Source organism: Triticum urartu, chromosome 1 (assembly GCF_003073215.2).
Source record: "Triticum urartu cultivar G1812 chromosome 1, Tu2.1, whole genome shotgun sequence".
Lineage (NCBI taxonomy): Eukaryota > Viridiplantae > Streptophyta > Magnoliopsida > Poales > Poaceae > Triticum > Triticum urartu.
The window spans coordinates 481,928,021-481,950,309 of record NC_053022.1 but is presented as its reverse complement, the minus strand read 5'-3'; the positions used below and the strand labels follow the sequence as shown (position 1 = coordinate 481,950,309).

The 22,289-nt window shown below is 47.8% G+C and overlaps 1 protein-coding gene and 1 pseudogene across 1 annotated transcript; both read right to left on the bottom strand.

Moving 5' to 3' along the window:
- Window positions 1–5,956, bottom strand: LOC125532932 (annotated as a pseudogene).
- Window positions 5,957–6,147: 191 nt separating this feature from the next.
- LOC125532931 (DIMBOA UDP-glucosyltransferase BX8-like) lies at window positions 6,148–21,457 on the bottom strand. The gene is made up of 3 exons (XM_048696783.1): window positions 21,238–21,457; window positions 7,602–7,611; window positions 6,148–6,610 (listed from the first exon to the last, which is right to left on the bottom strand). The coding sequence occupies exons 1-3, from the start codon at window positions 21,455–21,457 to the stop codon at window positions 6,148–6,150; spliced, it is 693 nt and encodes a 230-aa protein (XP_048552740.1).
- Between the last annotated feature and the right edge of the window lie 832 nt (window positions 21,458–22,289).

Sequence of the window (22,289 nt, the reverse complement as noted above, 5' to 3'; positions counted from 1 at the left end):
TTATTTTTGCAAAAACGCCATGACCAGCTCCCTGTCCGTCTTCTTCCCCACGGTGGGCTTCCTCAGGAACAGCTTGATCTTCTTCCTGCCGAGCCAGCTGTGGTGCTTGGTGGCGCGCGGCGGGCTGAACCCATACAGAGCGGTGCGGCGGAAGATGCAGCCTGTGCCGACGTACATGGGGCCCTGCAGCCCGTCCATGGCGCGCATGGCGACATCGAAGAAGACGAGGTTGTGTTGGCGTACCGGTCGTTGGGGTCGATGCCCTCGAACCGCTGCGGGAACTGCACGTAGAATACGCGGTCGCCGCGGCGATCGAGCATGTAGCACATCCCTTCGCGGAGCGCCGCCGAGTTGTGCACGTAGTGGTCGCAGTCCAGGTTGAGGATGAAGGGCCCGTTCGACATGATGGCACTCGTCCTGACCAGCGTGTTCATGGCGCCGACCTTCTTGTTGTGGTCGTACCCGGGCCTCTTCTCGCGCGAAACGTACACCAGCATCAGCAGCCGGATGTCCACGCCCGTCGTGTCGATCAGCGTGCCGGACTCCGCCGGCTCACCGCCAAGCACTGGCTCCGACGTCGGTTGCGCATGCATTGCCTGCGCGTTCATCAATCATTTGGAGAAGATACATGAGCATTTCGAATCGATTGAACAAGCATTTCGAAAGGAATTAGTATGTCAGCTGCAACAACATCTATGGATTCGATCAATCACCTGAATGATGCCAGCGTAGTTGCCGTGCGCGTGATCCGTCGCCCCGGCGAGCCAAGTGCCGGCCCACTGGGAGCCGTCAGACATCCATGTCGCTTGTTTTTACACGAGGAATTGGTACCTGTATGGGCTGAGGATGGCCTGAGAGACGCTGGTCTTCCTCGTCAGGGGCCGGCAGCAGCGGGCACCGAAGTTGGGCGGCTCCTCGATGCCTGTCACATCCCTAGTCCCGGTATGCACTAGGCTAGCCCTTCATCTTTCATGTGTGCATCATGTTTAAATTTTTAAATGAACTTGAAATGGGGGATGTTCAAACCCTAGCATAAAAAGGAATCCACCAGGTTCAACTAAAATAATTCTCAGTGAACCCAAATGGCCTTAAAAAATGTTCATCATTTTTGGGAAATGCTGGAAACAGCAACCAGAGGTGATGCACATTTTTGCATGACATTTTAGATTGTTGAATTAACACATATTGTATTTTGAATTGGAGCAAATAAATACTATAAATACTTTATTTCTTCAATAATTCTGATTTTTGTTGAGGAGCTTTGGAATAATCCTTTTAGTCCCTGCAAAATATATCAGAAGCAACAAAGTTAGTTTGGTTCAAAAACCAAATTAAAACAAATGTCAGAAATAGAAAACAGAAACAAAATACTGAAAGGAGAGAGAAAGGAATTACCTGGCGCTTACCTACAGCCCAGCGGCCCAGCTGTGCTGCCCAACCCACCTGGCCCGTGCCAGTCATCACCTACCTCTGCCAGTAGGCAGAGGAGGGAGACAGCACACGCGCGCCCGCGGCGCCACGCACCTTCCTGCTCGCCTGCGTTATCGAGGCCACCGCGATGCCTCGGGCCTTCTCTTCGGCGCCGCCCCGAACCCCTGGACGTTTCACTCTCCCCGTCTGCCCTCTCTCTCGCCCTCTCCTTGCCATGGCCGCAACTGTCAAGCGCTCGCCGCCGTGAAACCCGCAGCCACCGTGCTCCCCTCGCCTCTCCGACCTGCCCACGAGCTCCGCCTCGACTCCCTCGACCTCCTCGACGAGCCGCACGCTGCCAGACGCGCCGCAACGTCCTCACCATCATCGCCTTCAAGCTCGGACGCCGGAGATCGCGTCCGCCGGCCCGACGACTCCAGACCTTCCCCGAGCTCTCTGAGACCCTCGTCCGACTCGCCGTGAGCTCCTCTACCGAACCCCCCTGCCCCCATGCTCAATACCGCAGCGTAGTCCTCGTTCCCGTCGAGGCCGAGACTTCGCCGGCGCCGGATTTGTCATCGTCGCCGTTTTGGCTTGTCTCCATCTAAACCGAGCGCGTCACCGCACGCAGGGCACTCCCAGGAAGCCGTGGACCTCACCAGCTCACCCGAGATGCGCCGTAGTGCCTAACCCGCTAACGCCGAACGCCGGCCGCCGCCACGAGCTCGACTCCGGCGAGCTCGCTCCACCCTAGCTCCTCCCGCTCGCACCATTCGACGCGGAGAAGTCTCCTCGTTCCGTAGATGGCCTCGGCCTTCGATTTGGTCGCCGTGGGACGAAACCCCAATGCCTCCGCCGTCTCTGGCCTCGCCGGCGACGAGCCGCGGGTAAACTCCGGCGAGTTTGACCCCGGTTGGCTGGGTTTGACTCCCCTCCGAGTCACTGACACGCGGGCCCGACCCTACTAATTAATCTAGGATTAGCGCTAATTAAACCAGGATAGTTTAGTTAGTAATTGACACGCGGGACCCACTGGTCAGTTTGACCTGGGCCTCTCCATTGACCGTTGACCGTTGACGTCAGCATGATGTCATGCTGATGCAGTAAATCATTTACTAGATTTTGTTAATTCTAAATAATCCAGGAAAATCCAGAAAATGATTTAAACTTCAAAAATTCATAGTAATTCAAACGTAACTCCAAATGAAAAGTTTTATATATGAAACATTATCAGAAAAATTCAAGGAATCCATCTGTACCATTTTCATGCATGTTTGAACAATGTTTGTCCTCTGTTTTGGACAAAACAAATAAAGGGCATTTAAATAATCATATATGGAGTTGGAATTTGAATCATGTATTCAAACCAACTTCATTTAAATCATAGCTAGATGCATTAGCTCAAATCACAGCATGTTGCCATGTCATGATCATGCATCATATTGTGGCATCGCATTGATTGTGTTCTTTCTCAGTTGCCGGTGTTTGTCCCCTCTCGATAGACGTGTTTCCGACGATGTGATCGATGACACCGATGAAGAACTATAATATCTTCAGAAGTGCCAGGCAAGCAAAACCCCCTTGTTCATTCCGATACAATCCCACTCTCTCGCTCCTGCTCTCTTTTACTGCATTAGGACAACAACGTTTCAACTGTTACATGCTGCGGTAGCTGAACCCCTTTCCTCTGCATGACCTGTCATTGCCACAGTAAATAGATGAAACCCACTAGCATGAGTAGGAGTTGTTTGAGCCCTGATGTGCCTACTCATTCATGCTTGTTTGTCATGCCTGCTACTGCTTAGAGTTGAGTCAGGTCTGATTCATCGGGGATGAATTGGAATGTGGTGAACATGTCCTACTGTTGAGAGCTAAGTGTGTGAACACGATTTGGTAAAGGTAGCGGTGAGAGGCCATGTAGGAGTACATGGTGGGTTGTCTCATTGCAGCCGTCCTCAGGAACTGAGTTCTGTGTTTGTGATCCATGAACAGTTACTACCACGCATTGGAATGCTTAAGTGCCCCTCTCGACTTATTAACCAACCTGATCTCTGTCCAGGAGTTGCAACTAGTTTCTGGTGTTTGTAGGTAGTGTCAGTAGTCTACCAAGTGGCACCCGGTACAGGTGGGCTTGGGACAGACTAGGCACCATGGCCGTGTATGCCAAGCGTCGCCCGTTTGGTGGGCTTGGAACCCTGTACACATCGTTTGGGGCCGTGAGCGACACCCCGGCCGGATCTCCTTGCGGATGGAACCCGAATAGGCGATAAACCTGGACTAGAGACTTGTGTGGTTAGTCAGGTCGTGGCCGACTCCCTCGCCAGGCTTCTGCTTGAAGGTTGCCGAGATACACGACGTGTACATGGTGGTAAGTGGCGAGAGCGTGTGTGAAGAAGTACACCCCTGCAGGGTTAATATCATCTATTCGAATAGCCGTGTCCGCGGTAAAGGACTTCTGGGTTGCCTATATCAGTTCATAGACAAGTGAAAGTGGATACTCTAAAATGCGCAAGATAAGCGTGAGTGCTATGGATGGCATTCTCGTAGGAAGACGGGAGCGGATCCATAGTGGTGTATTGATATGGTGAATATGTGGACTCGTGTGCGCCACCTCAAAAGAGTTACTTGCGGTCGTAGTTCAGGATAGCCACCGAGTCAAAGCTGGCTTTCTGCAGTCAAACTCCACCGCCCCCTTTGTTGATACTAATGCATATGTAGCTAGTTCTGATGTAAGTCTTGCCGCGTACATTTGTACTCACGTTTGCCTATTTTATGTTTTGCAGAGAGACGTCAGTCTCGCTAGTAGTTCCGTGTGGACTTCGACGTTTAGCTTGATACCTCAGCTACGATCTTGTGCCCTCGGCAGGATCTGGTAGATAGTCAGGCTTCTCAGCCTTTTTCATTTGTAGATGTCTGTACTCAGACATGTTAAGCTTCCGCATGTGCTTTGACTTGTATGCTCTGAATGTTGGGTCATGAGACCCATGTTTGTAATATCTCGCTCCTCGGAGCCTAATGAATAAATACTTGAGTCGTAGAGTCTTGTTGTGATGCCATGTTGTATTTACACATATCGAGCATATTGTGTGTATGATTGAAATGCTTGGTATGTGTGGGATCCGACAATCTAGTTGTTTATCCTTGGCAGCCTCTCTTATGGGGAAATGTAGTCTAGTGCTTCCTTGAGCCATAGTAGTCCGCTACAGCCCGGTTCACCGGAGTCCTGCTAGCCCAGCACTACTGCTCAGGACACTTGACTGGCCGGCATGTGTTTCACTTCGTTCCTGTGTCTGTCCCTTTGGGAAAATGTCACGCGGTGACATCCGGAGTCCTGCTTAGCCTGCTACAGCCCGGGTTACCGGAGTCCTGTTAGCCCAGTGCTACAGCCCGGATTCACACGCTGTTGACCGACATGCTCGAGGTTGATTCATGTATGCCTGTCCCCATGGGTTAGTGCCGCTTTGGGTTCACGACTAGCCATGTCGGCCCGGGTTCTTTGTCATATGGATGCTAGCGACACTATCATATACGTGAGCCAAAAGGCGCAAACGGTCCCGGGCCAGGTAAGGTGGCACCCGTGGGAATACCGTGCGTGAGGCCGCAAAGTGATATGATGTGTTACATGCTAGATCGGTGTGACTTAGGATCGGGGTCCTGACAATGCCGACGAATCCGGAGGTGGCCCCAGCGCTGTTGCCGCCGCCGCCGTGCTCGTTCTCGGGCCATAGAGCGTTGCCGTAGCTGTAGGTGCCCTTGGTCTCGAAGAGCCACCGGGCGTGGTCGAAGTCGGCCGGCTTGCCGTTGTTGCTGGGCATGGGCATTTTGATGGAGTGCACCATGGAGAAGCGCATGGACATGGATGTCATGGGCATCTGGTCCCTCTCCTCCGACGAGGAGATGGCGTCGTAGTCGTCCTTGTCGACAGAGTCGTCGGTGTCGCTGCCGGCGGAGTAGGCCTCCTTGTAGCCTGGGTAGTTGCCGGAGGCGGCGACGCAGTCCATGTAGCACTCCTCGCAGATCATGAAGCTGCAGTCACAAGGCGGGTGGCCGCCAACGCCGGCATGTCGGAGCCGCGCATCTTGCAGGACATGTTGACGGAGGCGGCCGGCCGAGCGCCGTCGGCAGAGTTGCTGAGCACGTGGGCGCGCATCGCGCAGTTGAGGCTGCCGGTGAAGATGGTGCCGGAGACGTAGCTCCTCTCCGAAAGCACCTCCCCCTCCTCCTTAGCCGCGGGCGCGTTCGTGGATGCGGACGCCGTGGTCCTGTCCGGCGTGGGCGGGATGTGCACGGTGTAGTGCACGAACTCGGCGCTCGCGTCGGCACCGTCCCTCGACGCGTACCGGCTCCCCCCGCTCAGGCGCACCGGCGAGACCTGCAGCGTCGCGGTGGAGGAGCCGATGGAGTGCCTAGGCACGGGGCTGGTGAGCCCGGACCCCCTCCTCACGACCCCATCCCCGGGGCTCCCGCCTCCAGCACCCTTCCCTCTCGTCGGCGACACGGTCACCGTCACCGGCTCGCCCGCCGGCAACGACAGCCGCCGCGACATCCCTCCACCGGTTCACCCCCGCCTCCTCCAAATCAGCTCAAAACTCCAGACGATCAAAGAACCAACAGCAAGCAGGGCGCTCAGCAGCTCAAACCGATTCCTCGCGCTCAAAGAAGAGAAAGAGAAGGGTGGTCATGGCGTTTTTGCAAAACCACCCTAATGACTCGACATGCATGCCAGGCTGCCGAAGCTCACGTGTATTCTCCGATGCCCCAGGCCGTCTCCACCAGGTCCCTGGCCCTGGCCCGCATCTCCGCTCCCTCGCTCCTTGTGACGAGCCGCCGGATGGCGGCCTCCATGCCGCCCCTCTCGAGCGCGCCGGCGACCTCGAAGCCCACCCTCCACACGTGCTCCACGTACCTGGCGTTCCCCATCTGGTCGCCGAAGTGCGGGCGACACAGCTTCGGCATCCCCTCACAAACGCTCTCCGTCGTCGAGTTCCAGCCCCCGTGCGTCCAGAACCCGGCCATGGCCGCGTGCCAGAGCACCTCCTCCTGCGGCGCCCACTCCACCACCATCCCGCGCCCGCGTGTCGCCTCCTCGAACCCATCCGGCAGCCATGTCAGCCCGTCCGCGGTGACCAGGCCCGACCGGACCACCCAGAGGAACGGCACGCCGCTGCCGGCGATTCCCCAGACCGTCTCCACCAGGTCCCTGGGCGAAATGGCGTTTTTGCAAAAATAACCCCGGATCGAGTAGTATTCACCCTAGGATCGACTATGTGGCGGTCAAAGCCTAACTGGCGGCCGCTGACTCGGCCAAGTCAGCGAATACGTAGACAAAATCGTACATACAGACCAAAGTGAACCCTGTGCGCAAGTACATGGACTATAGTTCGGGTATTTTGAAGTAGCGGTACCAAAGTGTCATCCGGCTCAAGTTTTGTGACCTATAGTGAATTTTTCTCTAACTTAATAGTGGTATCGGAGAAGAAGAGAAAAATGTTAAGAGATAAAGCAAACGAACATCACTTTCTTATTCACTGATGTGGGTATTTATACCCTTCCAAAGGGTGTGTTACAAGAGGTGTCTTTTAGAAGAAAGACACGAGCCAATAGTCGCGTCCGCTGCCTAGCAAGCGACGGTGGTTAGGGGAGAGGCAGGGATTATCCCTAATTAACATAAGTTAATTAATTCTTAACACTCCCTCTAATCACCGCTTCTCCTTGTAATCATACACAATCTTCCTTAAATTTTCCTCCAAAAACCCTGTGGAAAAAAAAGGAGGATATATATGCTATATGCCCATGAAAAACTCCTTCCAAAAACCCAGTGGGAAAATAAAGAGAAAATGACATATTATCATATTTGTATTACTATTACCTCATTAAAAACCTTTCATGAGAAACCATTCAGGAAAAACTCATAAAGGAAAATAGTGCAATACAAAAGATCCGAAGATCTCGAACAGGTTATCATTCATGAGTGCACTCCCCCTGAACCTTGCAAATAATAAAGTCACCTCATACCAATTCCATTAACTTATTTCTGGAATGAAGAACTTGGTAAAGACTTTGTGAATAAATCACCAAAATTATCACATGACTTCATTTGCAAGACATTTATCTTCCACCTTTCTTTCTTCAACTCATGGGGAATAAAATACTTTTAGAGCCATACACATTCTAGTGTTGTTCTTTATAACCTGTCTGCATCTGCATAATACAAACAAAACATTATCTTCAGAGATAATGGTGGGTGGTTCCTACCAACCAATCCCACTTGAACTTTCAAGAAAGTTCATCATTCCGTGAAGTCACATACATTCATGTGATGCTTCATACGAATCAACGATTTTAGAATGACTAGTGGATGCAGCCACTAAATATGTCTTCTCGACTTCCCAGAGAAGGTCAAAGGTCACACCTTCATTCGAGGAGACAAAAACTAGTCTGTGATCTAGGATTATGGGGATTTAATATATACACAGCATCACAATATCCAACCATGGTCATATCTTGATTTGTTTTCTCATAGAACAATCCAAGATCTATGGTGTCCAGAAGATATCTGAAAATATTCTTCACACCAACCCAACGCCTTTTAATCAGTGATGCATTGTATCTAGCTAATAAATTTACTGCTAATGAAATACCAGGTCTGGTACAGTTTGCTAGATACACGTGTGCTCTCATTGCACCGTGATATGGAAACTCAAGTCCAAATTGTTGGGGAACGTTGCAGAAAACAAAAATTTTCCTACTCGTTTCACCAAGATCATCTAGGAGTTCAACTAGCAACGAGCTATCGGATGCATCTACATACCTTTGTAGATCGCGCACGGAAGCGTTCAAAAGAACGGGGATGAGGTAGTCGTACACGACGTGATCCAAATCACCGATGACCAAGCGCCGAATGGACGGCACCTCCGCGTTCAACACACGTACGGGACGGGAGACGTCTCCTCCTTCTTGATCCAGCAAGGAGGAAGGAGAGGTTGATGAAGATCCAGCAGCACGATGGCGTGGTGGTGGATGCAGGGCGTCACAGTAGCAGGGCTTCGCCTATACTACGAGATAGAGACGTAACGGGGAGAGAGGGAGGCGCCAGGGGCTGGTGTGTCAAGTCCCTCCTCTCCCCCACTATATATAGGAGGGACAAGGGGGGGTGGTGCGCAGCCTAGGAGATCCAATCTCCTAGGTGCGGCGGCCAGGGGGAGGTTTCCCTCCCCCCCAAGGCACCTCGGGGTGCCTTCCACTAGGTGGACTCCTCCCCCATGGAAACCCTAGGCGCATGGGCCTAGTAGGGCTGGTGCCCTTGGCCCATCTAGGCCAAGGCGCACCCCCCTACAGCCCATGTGGCCCCCCGGGACAGGTGGCCCCACCCGGTGGGCCCCCGGGACCCCTCCGGTGGTCCCGGTACAGTACCGATAACCCCGAAACTTGTCCCGATGGCCGAAACAGCACTTTCTATATATAATTCTTTACCTCCGGACCATTCCGGAACTCCTCGTGACATCCGGGATCTCATCCGGGACCCCGAACAATATTCGGGTTACTGCATATACATATCTTCACAACCCTAGCGTCACCGAACCTTAAGTGTGTAGACCCTACGGGTTCGGGAGACAAGAAGACATGACCGAGATGACTCTCCGGTCAATAGCCAACAGCGGGATCTGGATACCCATGTTGGCTCCCACATGCTCCACGATGATCTCATCGGATGAACCACGATGTCGAGGATTTAATCAAACCCCGTATGCAATTCCCTTTGTCAATCGATATGTTACTTGCCCGAGATTCGATCGTCGGTATCCCAATACCTCGTTCAATCTCGTTACCGGCAAGTCACTTTACTCGTACCGTAATGCATGATCCCGTGACCAGACACTTGGTCACTTTGAGCTCATTATGATGATGCATTACCGAGTGGGCCCAGTGATACCTCTCCGTCATACGGAGTGACAAATCCCAGTCTTGATCCATGTCACCCAACAGACACTTTCGGAGATACCCGTAGTCTACCTTTATAGTCACCCAGTTACGTTGTGACGTTTGGTATACCCAAAGCACTCCTACGGTATCCGGGAGTTACACGATCTCATGGTCTAAGGAAAAGATACTTGACATTGGAAAACTCTAGCAAACGAACTATACGATCTTGTGCTATGTTTAGGATTGGGTCTTGTCCATCACATCATTCTCCTAATGATGTGATCTCGTTATCAATGACATCCAATGTCCATAGTCAGGAAACCATAACTATCTGTTGATCAACGAGCTAGTCAACTAGAGGCTTACTAGGGACATGTTGGTGTCTGTTATTCACACATGTATTACGATTTCCGGATAACACAATTATAGCATGAATAAAGACAATTATCATGAATAAGGAAATATAATAATAATGCTTTTATTATTGCCTCTAGGGCATATTTCCAACAGTCTCCCACTTGCACTAGAGTCAATAATCTAGTTACATTGTGATGAATCGAACACCCATGGAATTCTGGTGTTGATCATGTTTTGCTCTAGGGAGAGGTTTAGTCAACGGATCCGCTATATTTAGGTCCGTGTGTACTTTACAAATCTCTATGTCTCCATCTTGAACATTTTCACGAATGGAGTTGAAGCGTCGTTTGATGTGCCTTGTCTTCTTGTGAAACCTGGGCTCCTTGGCAAGAGCAATGGCTCCAGTGTTGTCACAGAAGAGCTTGACCGGCCCCGACGCATTGGGTATGACTCCTAGGTCGGTGATGAACTCCTTCACCCATATTGCTTCATGTGCTGCCTCCGAGGCTGCCATGTACTCCGCTTCACATGTAGATCCCGCCACGACGCTTTGCTTGCAACTGCACCAGCTTACTGCCCCACCATTCAAAATATACACGTATCCGGTCTGTGACTTAGAGTCATCCAGATCTGTGTCGAAGCTAGCGTCGACGTAACCCTTTACGACGAGCTCTTCGTCACCTCCATAAACGAGAAACATTTCCTTAGTCCTTTTCAGGTACTTCAGGATATTCTTGACCGCTGTCCAGTGTTCCTTGCCGGGATTACTTTGGTACCTTCCTACCAAACTTACGGCAAGGTTTACATCAGGTCTGGTACACAGCATGGCATACATAATAGAACCTATGGCTGAGGCATAGGGGATGACGCTCATCTCTTCTATATCTTCTGCCGTGGTCGGACATTGAGCTGAGCTCAATTTCATACCTTGTAACACAGGCAAGAACCCCTTCTTAGATTGATCCATATTGAACTTCTTCAATATCTTATCAAGGTATGTGCTTTGTGAAAGACCTATGAGGCGTCTCGATCTATCTCTATAGATTTTGATGCCTAATATATAAGCAGCTTCTCCAAGGTCCTTCATTGAAAAACTTTTATTCAAGTAGGCCTTAATGCTGTCCAAGAGTTCTATATCATTTCCCATCAAAAGTATGTCATCCACATATAATATGAGAAATGCTACAGAGCTCCCACTCACTTTCTTGTAAACGCAGGCTTCTCCATAAGTCTGCGTAAACCCAAACGCTTTGATCATCTCATCAAAGCGAATGTTCCAACTCCGAGATGCTTACACCAGCCCATAAATCGAGCGTTGGAGCTTGCACACCTTGTCAGCATTCTTAGGATCGACAAAACCTTCCGGCTGCATCATATACAATTCTTCCTTAAGGAAACCATTAAGGAATGCCATTTTGACGTCCATTTGCCATATTTCATAATCATAGAATGCGGCAATCGCTAACATGATTCGGACGGACTTCAGCTTCGCTACCGGTGAGAAAGTCTCATCGTAGTCAACCCCTTGAACTTGTCGATAACCCTTAGCGACAAGTCGAGCTTTATAGATGGTCACATTACCATCCGCGTCTGTCTTCTTCTTAAAGATCCATTTATTCTCTATGGCTCGCCGTTCAACGGGAAAGTCAGTCAAAGTCCATACTTCGTTTTCATACATGGATCCTATCTCGGATTTCATGGCTTATAGCCATTTTTCGGAATCCGGGCCCGCCATCGCTTCTTCATAGTTCGAAGATTCACCGTTGTCTAACAACATGATTTCCAAGACAGGGTTGCCGTACCACTCTGGTGCGGAACGTGTCCTTGTGGACCTTCGAATTTCAGTAGGAGCTTGATCAGAAGTATCTTGATCATTATCATCAACTTCCTCTCTAGTCGGTGCTGGCACCTCAGGAACATTTTCTTGAGTTGCGCCATTTTCCGGTTCAAGAGGTAATACTTCATCAAGCTCTACTTTCCTCCCACTTACTTCTTTCGAGAGAAACTCTTTCTCTAGAAAGGACCCATTCTTGGAAACAAAGATCTTGCCTTCGGATCTGAGGTAGAAGGTGTACCCAATAGTTTCTTTTGGGTATCCTATGAAGACGCATTTTTCCGACTTGGGTTCGAGCTTTTCAGGTTGAAGTTTCTTGACATAAGCATCGCATCCCCAAACTTTTAGAAACGACAGCTTAGGCTTCTTCCCAAACCATAATTCATACGGTGTCGTCTCAACGGATTTCGACGGAGCCCTATTTAAAGTGAATGCGGCAGTCTCTAAAGCATAGCCCCAAAAAGATAGCGGTAAATCAGTAAGAGACATCATAGACCGCACCATATCTAATAGAGTGCGATTACGACGTTCGGACACACAGTTACGCTGAGGTGTTCCAGGCGGCGTGAGTTGTGAAACTATTCCACATTTTCTTAAGTGTGTGCCAAATTCGTGACTCAAGTATTCTCCTCCACGATCTGATCGTAGAAACTTGATTTTCCTGTCACGTTGATTCTCAACCTCACTCTGAAATTCCTTGAACTTTTCAAAGGTTTCAGACTTGTGTTTCATTAAGTAGACATAAGTCATCAGTGAGGGTGAGAACATAACGATAGCCACCGCGAGCCTCAACACTCATTGGACCGCATACATCAGTATGTATGATTTCCAACAAGTTGGTTGCTCGCTCCATTGTTCCTAAGAACGGAGTCTTGGTCATTTTACCCATGAGGCATGGTTCGCACGTGTCAAATGATTCATAATCAAGAGACTCTAAAAGTCCATCTGTATGGACCTTCTTCATGCGTTTGACACCAGTGTGACCAAGGCGGCAGTGCCACAAGTATGTGGTACTATCATTACCAACTTTACATCTTTTGGTACTCACATTATGAACATGTGTAGCATTACGCTCGAGATTCATAAAGAATAAACCATTCACCATCGGAGCATGACCATAAAACATATCTCTCATATAAATAGAACAACCATTATTCTCGGATTTAAATGAGTAGCCATCTCGAATTAAACGAGATCCTGATACAATGTTCATGCTCAAACTTGGCACTAAATAACAATTATTGAGGTTTATAACTAATCCCGTAGGTAAATGCAGAGGTAGCGTGCCGACGGCGATCACATAGACCTTGGAACCATTCCCGACGCGCATCGTCACCTCGTCCTTCGCCAGCCTCCGCTTATTCCGTAGCTCCTGCTGTGAGTTACAAATATGAGCAACGGCACCGGTATCAAATACCCAGGAGTTACTACGAGTACTGGTAAGGTACACATCAATCACATGTATATCACATATACCTTTTGTTTTGCCAGCCTTCTTGTCTGCTAAGTATTTAGGGCAGTTCCGCTTCCAGTGACCGCTTCCCTTGCAATAAAAGCACTCAGTCTCGGGCTTGGGTCCATTCTTTGGCTTCTTCCCGGCAGCTTGCTTGCCGGGCGCGGCAACTCCCTTGCCGTCCTTCTTGAAGTTCTTTTTACCCTTGCCTTTCTTGAACTTAGTGGTTTTATTGACCATCAACACTTGATGTTCCTTCTTGACTTCTACCTCTGCTGATTTCAGCATAGCAAATACTTCAGGAATGGTCTTCTCCATCCCCTGCATATTGAAGTTCATCACAAAGCTCTTGTAGCTTGGTGGAAGCGACTGGAAGATTCTGTCAATGACCGCATCATCCGGGAGATTAACTCCCAGCTGAGACAAGCGGTTATGCAACCCAGACATAGTGAGTATGTGCTCACTGACAGAACTATTTTCCTCCATCTTACAGATGAAGAACTTATCGGAGACTTCATATCTCTCGATCCGGGCATGAGCTTGGAAAACCATTTTCAGCTCTTCGAACATCTCATATGCTCCGTGTCTCTCAAAACGCTTTTGGAGCCCCGGTTCTAAACTGTAAAGCATGCCGCACTGAACGAGGGAGTAGTCATCGGTACGAGCCTGCCAAGCGTTCATAACGTCTTGTTCTGCAGGGAGAACAGGTGCGTCACCCAGCGGTGCTTGTAGGACATAATCTTTCTTGGCAGCTATGAGGATGATCCTCAGATTCCGGACCCAGTCCGCATAGTTGCTGCCATCGTCTTTCAGCTTGGTTTTCTCTAGGAACACGTTGAAGTTGAGGACTACGTTGGCCATTTGATCTACAAGACATATTGTAAAGTTTTAGACTAAGTTCATGATAATTAAGTTCATCTAATCAAAATATTAATGAACTCCCACTTAGATTAGACATCCCTCTAGTCATCTAAGTATTACATGATCCGAGTTAACTAGACCGTGTCCGATCATCACATGAGACGGACTAGTCAACGTCGGTGAACATCTTCATGTTGATCGTATCTTCTATACGACTCATGCTCGACCTTTCGGTCTTCTGTGTTCCGAGGCCATGTCTGTACATGCTAGGCTCGTCAAGTTAACCCTAAGTGTTTTGCATGTGTTCCGAGGCCATGTCTGTACATGCTAGGCTCGTCAACACCCGTTGTATGTGAACGTAAGGATCCATCACACCCGATCATCACGGCGTGCTTAGAAACGACGAACTTTAGCAACGGTGCACAGTTAGGGGAGAACACTTCTTGAAATTGTTATGAGGGATCATCTTATTTACTACCGTCGTTCTAAGTAAACAAGATGCAAAAACATGATAAACATCATATGCAATCAAATAATAAACGTGACATGATATGGCCAATATCACATAGCTCCTTTGATCTCCATCTTGGGGCTCCATGATCATCTTGTCACCGGTTTGACACCATGATCTCCATCATCATGATCTCCATCATCGTGTCTCCATGAAGTTGCTCGCCAACTATTACTTCTACTACTATGGCTAACGCGTTTAGCAATAAAGTAAAGTAATTTACATGGCGTTTCTTAATGACACGCAGGTCATATAAAAGAATAAAGACAACTCCTATGGCTCCTGCCGGTTGTCATGCTCATCGACATGCAAGTCGTGATTCCTATTACAATAGCATGAACATCTCATACATCACATATAGATCATTCATCATTCATCACAACTTTGGCCATATCATATCACAAACCACTTGCTGCAAAAACAAGTTAGACGTCCTCTAATTGTTGTTGCAAGTTTTACGTGGCTGAATTAGGGTTCTAGCAAGAACGTCTTCTTACCTACGTTAAAGCCACAACGTGATTTGTCAACTTCTATTTACCCTTCATAAGGACCCTGTTCATCGAATCCGCTCCAACTAAAGTGGGAGAGACAGACACCCGCCAGCCACCTTATGCAACTAGTGCATGTTAGTCGGTGGAACCGGTCTCACGTAAGCGTACGTGTAAGGTTGGTCCGGGCCGCTTCATCCCACAATGCCGCTGAAGCAAGAAAAGACTAGTAGCGGCAAGAAAGTTGACAAATCTACGCCCACAACAAATTGTGTTCTACTCGCGCAAGAAGAACTACGCATAGACCTAGCTCATGATGCCACTGTTGGGGAACGTTGCAGAAAACAAAAATTTTCCTACTCGTTTCACCAAGATCATCTAGGAGTTCAACTAGCAACGAGCTATCGGATGCATCTACATACCTTTGTAGATCGCGCACGGAAGTGTTCAAAAGAACGGGGATGAGGTAGTCGTACACGACGTGATCCAAATCACCGATGACCAAGCGCCGAACGGACGGCACCTCCGCGTTCAACACACGTACGGGACGGGAGACATCTCCTCCTTCTTGATCCAGCAAGGAGGAAGGAGAGGTTGATGAAGATCCAGCAGCACGACGGCGTGGTGGTGGATGCAGGGCGTCACAGTAGCAGGGCTTCGCCTATACTACGAGATAGAGACGTAACGGGGAGAGAGGGAGGCGCCAGGGGCTGGTGTGTCAAGTCCCTCCTCTCCCCCACTATATATAGAAGGGCCAAGGGGGGGTGGTGCGCAGCCTAGGAGATCCAATCTCCTAGGTGCGGCGGCCAGGGGGAGGTTTCCCTCCCCCCCAAGGCACCTCGGGGTGCCTTCCACTAGGTGGACTCCTCCCCCATGGAAACCCTAGGCGCATGGGCCTAGTAGGGCTGGTGCCCTTGGCCCATCTAGGCCAAGGCGCACCCCCCTACAGCCCATGTGCCCCCCCGGGACAGGTGGCCCCACCCGGTGGGCCCCCGGGACCCCTCCGGTGGTCCCGGTACAATACCGATAACCCCGAAACTTGTCCCGATGGCCGAAACAGCACTTCCTATATATAATTCTTTACCTCCGGACCATTCCGGAACTCCTCGTGACGTCCGGGATCTCATCCGGGACCCCGAACAATATTCGGGTTACTGCATATACATATCTTCACAACCCTAGCGTCACCGAACCTTAAGTGTGTAGACCCTACGGGTTCGGGAGACAAGCAGACATGACCGAGACGACTCTCTGGTCAATAACCAACAGCGGGATCTGGATACCCATGTTGGCTCCCACATGCTCCACGACGATCTCATCGGATGAACCACGATGTCGAGGATTTAATCAAACCCCGTATGCAATTCCCTTTGTCAATCGATATGTTACTTGCCCGAGATTCGATCGTCGGTATCCCAATACCTCGTTCAATCTCGTTACCGGCAAGTCACTTTACTCGTACCGTAATGCATGATCCCGTGACCAGACACTTGGTCACTTTGAGCTCATTATGATGATGCATTACCGAGTGGGCCCAGTGATACCTCTCCGTCATACGGAGTGACAAATCCCAGTCTTGATCCATGTCACCCAACAGACACTTTCGGAGATACCCGTAGTCTACCTTTATAGTCACCCAGTTACGTTGTGACGTTTGGCATACCCAAAGCACTCCTACGGTATCCGGGAGTTACACGATCTCATGGTCTAAGGAAAAGATACTTGACATTGGAAAACTCTAGCAAACGAACTATACGATCTTGTGCTATGTTTAGGATTGGGTCTTGTCCATCACATCATTCTCCTAATGATGTGATCTCGTTATCAATGACATCCAATGTCCATAGTCAGGAAACCATGACTATCTGTTGATCAACGAGCTAGTCAACTAGAGGCTTACTAGGGACATGTTGGTGTCTGTTATTCACACATGTATTACGATTTCCGGATAACACAATTATAGCATGAATAAAGACAATTATCATGAATAAGGAAATATAATAATAATGCTTTTATTATTGCCTCTAGGGCATATTTCCAACACAAATATCTCTTCATCACTGCCATTAGGCCTTAATGGGTCCTTATCTCTAGTAATCCAGAGATCTCAAAACCATAGTTCCTTAATGGATATGACTTATCCATGTTGAACTTTCAACAATCTTTTGGATACATGTAGACTGATGAATAAGTATTCATGAAGGAATACGCTCAAGTTCCAAACTCAAACAAAGTTTGGTCTCAACCAAATCTTACATCTTAAACTCCGTCATAAGATGATTTGCTTGTGTCATGTATTTCTTGTGTAGTTCCAATGATATTCAGATCATCAACATACACATAAATTGTACAAATCCTTCTTTGGATTTCTTGATGAGTATACATGAGCAACTATCATTGTTTGAGTAATCCTTCTAACAAAGGAACTCACTCAGTCAGTTATACCACATCCTTGCCGACTTCAAGTCATAAAATGACCTTTGAAGCTTCCACAATACATGTTGCGAATAAATTCAGAATCTTAATTCCATCAGGAATTATCATAGAGATATCTGAATCAAGTGACTCATACAACTATGCAGTCACAACATCCATCAGTTTGATAAACAAATTCATTATTCACTGCCAGTGATATTAAATATCGGAACGTTATTCCACTCACAACAGAAGAACATGTTTCATCTTAAACGATGAAGGGTCTCTACGTGAACACATGTGCTACAAGCCTCGCTTCATGTCTCACCACCTCTTGGTTTTCATTTCTCATGAACAAAAAAACCCATTTGCTCCCCCGGGGAACAAATTCATAGGAGTGGGTATTACTGATCAAGTCAATGCCCCCTCTTCTTGAGAGCGAGTGCATCCTCAATTGTTGCCTTCCTTTGGATCAACTAGAGCATTTTAGACACTCAGCCATGCATGGAATTTGGTTCTAGATCCAATCCAAGGTCTTTCGCAATTCATGAGGATAAATAAATGTCGACATAATGTAGTCTTTATTGTATGATTCTCCCGAATCCATATCCAGAGTGGAGATTTCATCATTACCTTTTGACTCTTTGTGATTTCCCACAACAGTTGAGTCAAGGTCTTCCGATGTCCCAGCACAAATATTTGTGTGCACACTCGTGCTGGGTCCTAGATGTGTCCAACATCCTTCAGGTGTCTTTCAACCCTTGGTTGAATATCAACATGAAGTTGACCTACATTTACTGTTTGAGGATTCCTCATTCCCCTTGGACGCTTCCATGAAGCCTTTTCCTCTTGTGTCCAGATTCCTCCCCCTCTTCGATGGCCGAGTGGACCTATGGGTCACATCCACTCTTTCTGACACAATCACTATGGGAACATTTTACTTTGTGACACCTATATACTTAGTAAATGCAACCGGCAGATTATTTGCGATACTTTGCAAATTGATAATATTCTGAACCTCCAGTTCAGATTCATTCGTACGTGGACCTCAGGACTAGATGTCTATTCACATCTCAATCTATTTTCTGGCATTCAATGTGGTCCATATCTCCCCCTAATGCCGGAAAATGTCCTGATCAAAATACAATCAGCATACCCGGCCATAAACAAGTCCCCTTCTTAGGACTACAGGTACTTTATGATTGACGGAGAATTATACCTCACATAGATCCCCAATTTCTATGAGGGCCCATATATGTACGTTGCGGTGGTGAAATATGTATGTATCCAACACAACTGAATTATCGCAGATGGGAAATACTTACTCGTTTCCACGTACTAACTGCAACAGAGAGACCATATAATATGCAGTTCGTCGAATTTGTATATGCAGTACGTAAAACTGCAATGTCCCCAACTAGATGTTGGGAGATTACAATTCTATAGGAGCAATCTTGCTATCAACTTATCCTCTTGACAAGTGATTCCGCAAGACTAATGTGGGTATGTACACAAAGTACTAATATGCTCCACAGTTATGCCTCAATCTAGGCAGTAATCATCAAATGCTCACAAACTAAATTTCGCAGCATTATCCATTCTGATGGATTTTATCCCGTGCTAGGATTGATTTGCTCTCAAATTAATGATCCGAGCAATCAACTATGTAAACGCATGGTCCCTTATAATAAGACACACATTGGACCATCTCACTGATGCATCCAAAAGCACTATAAAATATGTGAATATCCCATATGACGGTTGAACTGGATCACACACACACACACACACACACACACACACACACACACACACACACACATATATATATATATATATCTCCTATCCAAGGAAATCTAGTGGCCCATCCTCTTTCATGAGATAAGATGGCCTTGTGATCAGTTTCCCGGTCTGCACACATCGTGCATACACAATTCAATGAATTTAGAAAATTCACACCGTTAGATTTGTGTCCAATCGGACCATCAATAATTTTCTCATCATCCCAATACTAGGGAGACCCAGGCAATGTTGCCATATCTTGAACTTATCAAGACTCTAGAAAATTATCTTATACGCCAAATGCGCATCTAATTTAGTCTAGGATTTAGTCTAGGATTTAGACCCAGGCAATGTATGTATATATAGTACAATCCGAAAGATAGAGAAGACATTTTGTCTAGGATTTCATTCAAATCCCTTTTGCTGAGTCATGAGTAGGCTTCCAACCTCACTCGCTTTATGGGTTTCAACATAGAAACCATTGCGGATATCCTTAAAACTCAGCAAGGTACGAGTAGAATCTAGATACATCAATGCACCCATGATTACCATGTAGTACCCATAGGGAGTGTAATTGTGGCTTGACCAGAACCAACAATTACCGTATCACGACCACAATTGTCATGACACTTCCGTTACTCTTATCAAGAGCTTGCAATGGAAACACTTAATCTCCCAAAATATCGTGTTAGTAGACCCAGTTTCCACTTAACACATTTCCTTCTCAATTGGATTATTTCGTTAAGTTTCTAAAGAGAAAGAAACCAATTTCAACATATGATTGAACTCATATGGAAATAATACATACATCATAAGCTATATATGTCAGAGGATATACCACAAGCATCATGTCTGATGACATAGCTATCATATTATGTTGATGGACATAATTCATTTTACAGCATGTAATATGTCTATAGACATCATTACAATGCATGACAAAAGAGACTGAATCCGGTCTCCATATATGTCAATAAAATTGAAGTCCACTAACATGTCATCGATACTCAATAGTGGACCTTCCTTTTGCTGAGCATGATCCTAGTTGCCCGTGTTCCGAGGAACATCTGGGAACTTTCAACCATTGGGAAATCATTGTTATTGCAAGTGAAGTAAGATTCACACTTGTTCCCATGGGCCTCTTGCCCTTAGCCAATTGATGAATGTACAAATCCACCAAATGCATGGAAGTATCACATTTCCTTACATTGTGAGTCGTATAACCACATGTGTAGCAACCGAGGCTACTGACCTTGTCATTCTCCAAGAAATGACTTTTGCCCTTTTGTGCTCCATTCATATTCTGTTTCTCATCATGTCTCCACTTTTCTTCACCATTGACAAAACAATTCAGTCAAAATCCTCATAAAAGGATTAAAAGTGGAACACATTTCATCGATGAGATTGGAATCTGAAACCGCACTATCGCAGAATCTCAACCCTCGGTTGATTTGATGCTCATTAGAGTTGTATGTTGTCACTGACTCAAATTCATGGAATCGGACGAGCATCCATTTCCTATGCACTTCAAGCATCATCATCACCATATATTGATCACATTGCTCCTCAAAAGAGCTCTAGAGTATCAGATACCTTTATAGATCATGGTGTAGTGAAGTGCAATGTAACATACTTTGCTATAGTGACTATAGCCGGAGCCCCTGAGCGGGTGTGGTTATGTGGGAACTAAGATCCCGGGCTGCCAAGTTAATTTTGACATTCATGGCCTAGGTTTGATTATTGATGCCATCAATAGCAAACACAGGAAAACACTCTCTTGGATATGTCCAACATATCCTGCATGAAACCATCATACACAATTAATTTACTCTCTAGTAAATTAAGTTACAAACATCGTCAACATATGGCAATCATCAAATTGCGTAATCAGGTATGTTGATGTACTAATGTGCTTCACAATACGGTAATATACAAGCAATTACCGTGAAAACACATTCTGAACAAAAACTGTAGAGCTAAATGCTCAAACAGAAGAAGAAAAAACAGAAAAGAAAGAAAATTTTGGCCTGGGTCGAAGCTATATAGCATTGCCCAAACCCATGGCACACACACATGCCACTTCATTTCTTTCCTTGTCCCGTTTTCTCCTTTTTTTTTCAGGTTATTTATTACGGGAAGTTCCCGAGCATGGGCCTAGCCCATTAGGACCGTTGTGGACCTCCCTGGCCTTTCGTGGCCATACCTGAGCGGCAGGGGAGCAGTTTCCAATCGGAAAAATTCCCATAACCACCACCGCCGGCAGTGGTTCCGTGCACGCCGGTTGTCTCCGCATCGGAGTACGTCGGTGCCACGACTTCGGCCAGAGCCGAGTTGCTGCGGAGGGCACCCATCCCCGAGGCCGCGTCGCATACGTCACCTCGCAGCCGACAGTCGCTGCCAAGCCGTCGCGCCGCCGACGCCATGCACACTGCGTTTTGGCGTTTTGGGATGTTGACAATCCTGAGATGCTGGCGATGCCGCCGGCGTGACCCGCTTTGTTTGTATGATGGAGAACCATGATCTACCGAGTTTAATGGTCCTGCTTTTTGTAGTAGACGGTCGATCCATCCTCATCTTGTGCCAGATTCGGTGAAGTGATTCTCGCAGGAAGTACATGAAAGCATAATCAATCATCGGCTGATTGTTCTTAATCAAAATACGACAACTAAATTAGCATTCTACTGATCAACTTCCTGTACGAATGAATGCATGCAGTCGTCTTTTTCGTGGATGGCCTGTGCATGGCCGTGCTCAGCGCCGATGGCGAGGCAACTCTTCTCGCGTGGCCGTGCCGCCGTCGCACTGCCGCTGCAGCCCGCGTTGTTGACGCCGCGTCAGATGCAACCCGCAGTCGCATACAGTCGCCGTGGCACTACATGCCGCTGCGTAGCCGGCCGTGCCGTCGCGTGCCGTTGCTGACGCCTCGCGCCGCGGCAACCGAAGCCGTCTTGGTGCGTCGCGATGCCAAATCGTTGATGCATGGTTGCACCATTCTTTGTTAAGGCCGCCGTCTTCCATGTCGGCGACGCCGTGCATGCAGCCGTCGTTCTTGGGACGGCCTGTCTGTTTCTCGTTCTGTGGCCTAATTGCTCTCGGCAGAGAAAAGTGCCGATAACGTGTTAAGAGATAAAGCAAACGAACAGCACTTTCTTATTCACTGATGTGGGTATTTATACCCTCCCAAAGGGTGTGTTACAAGAGGTGTCTTTTAGAAGAAAGACACGAGCCAATAGTCGCGTCCGCTGCCTAGCAAGC

Bases quoted from the DNA above. Each gene is read 5' to 3' on its own strand.
- LOC125532931 (XM_048696783.1), bottom strand. From the start codon at position 21,457: ATGGCGTCGGCGGCGCGACGGCTTGGCAGCGACTGTCGGCTGCGAGGT.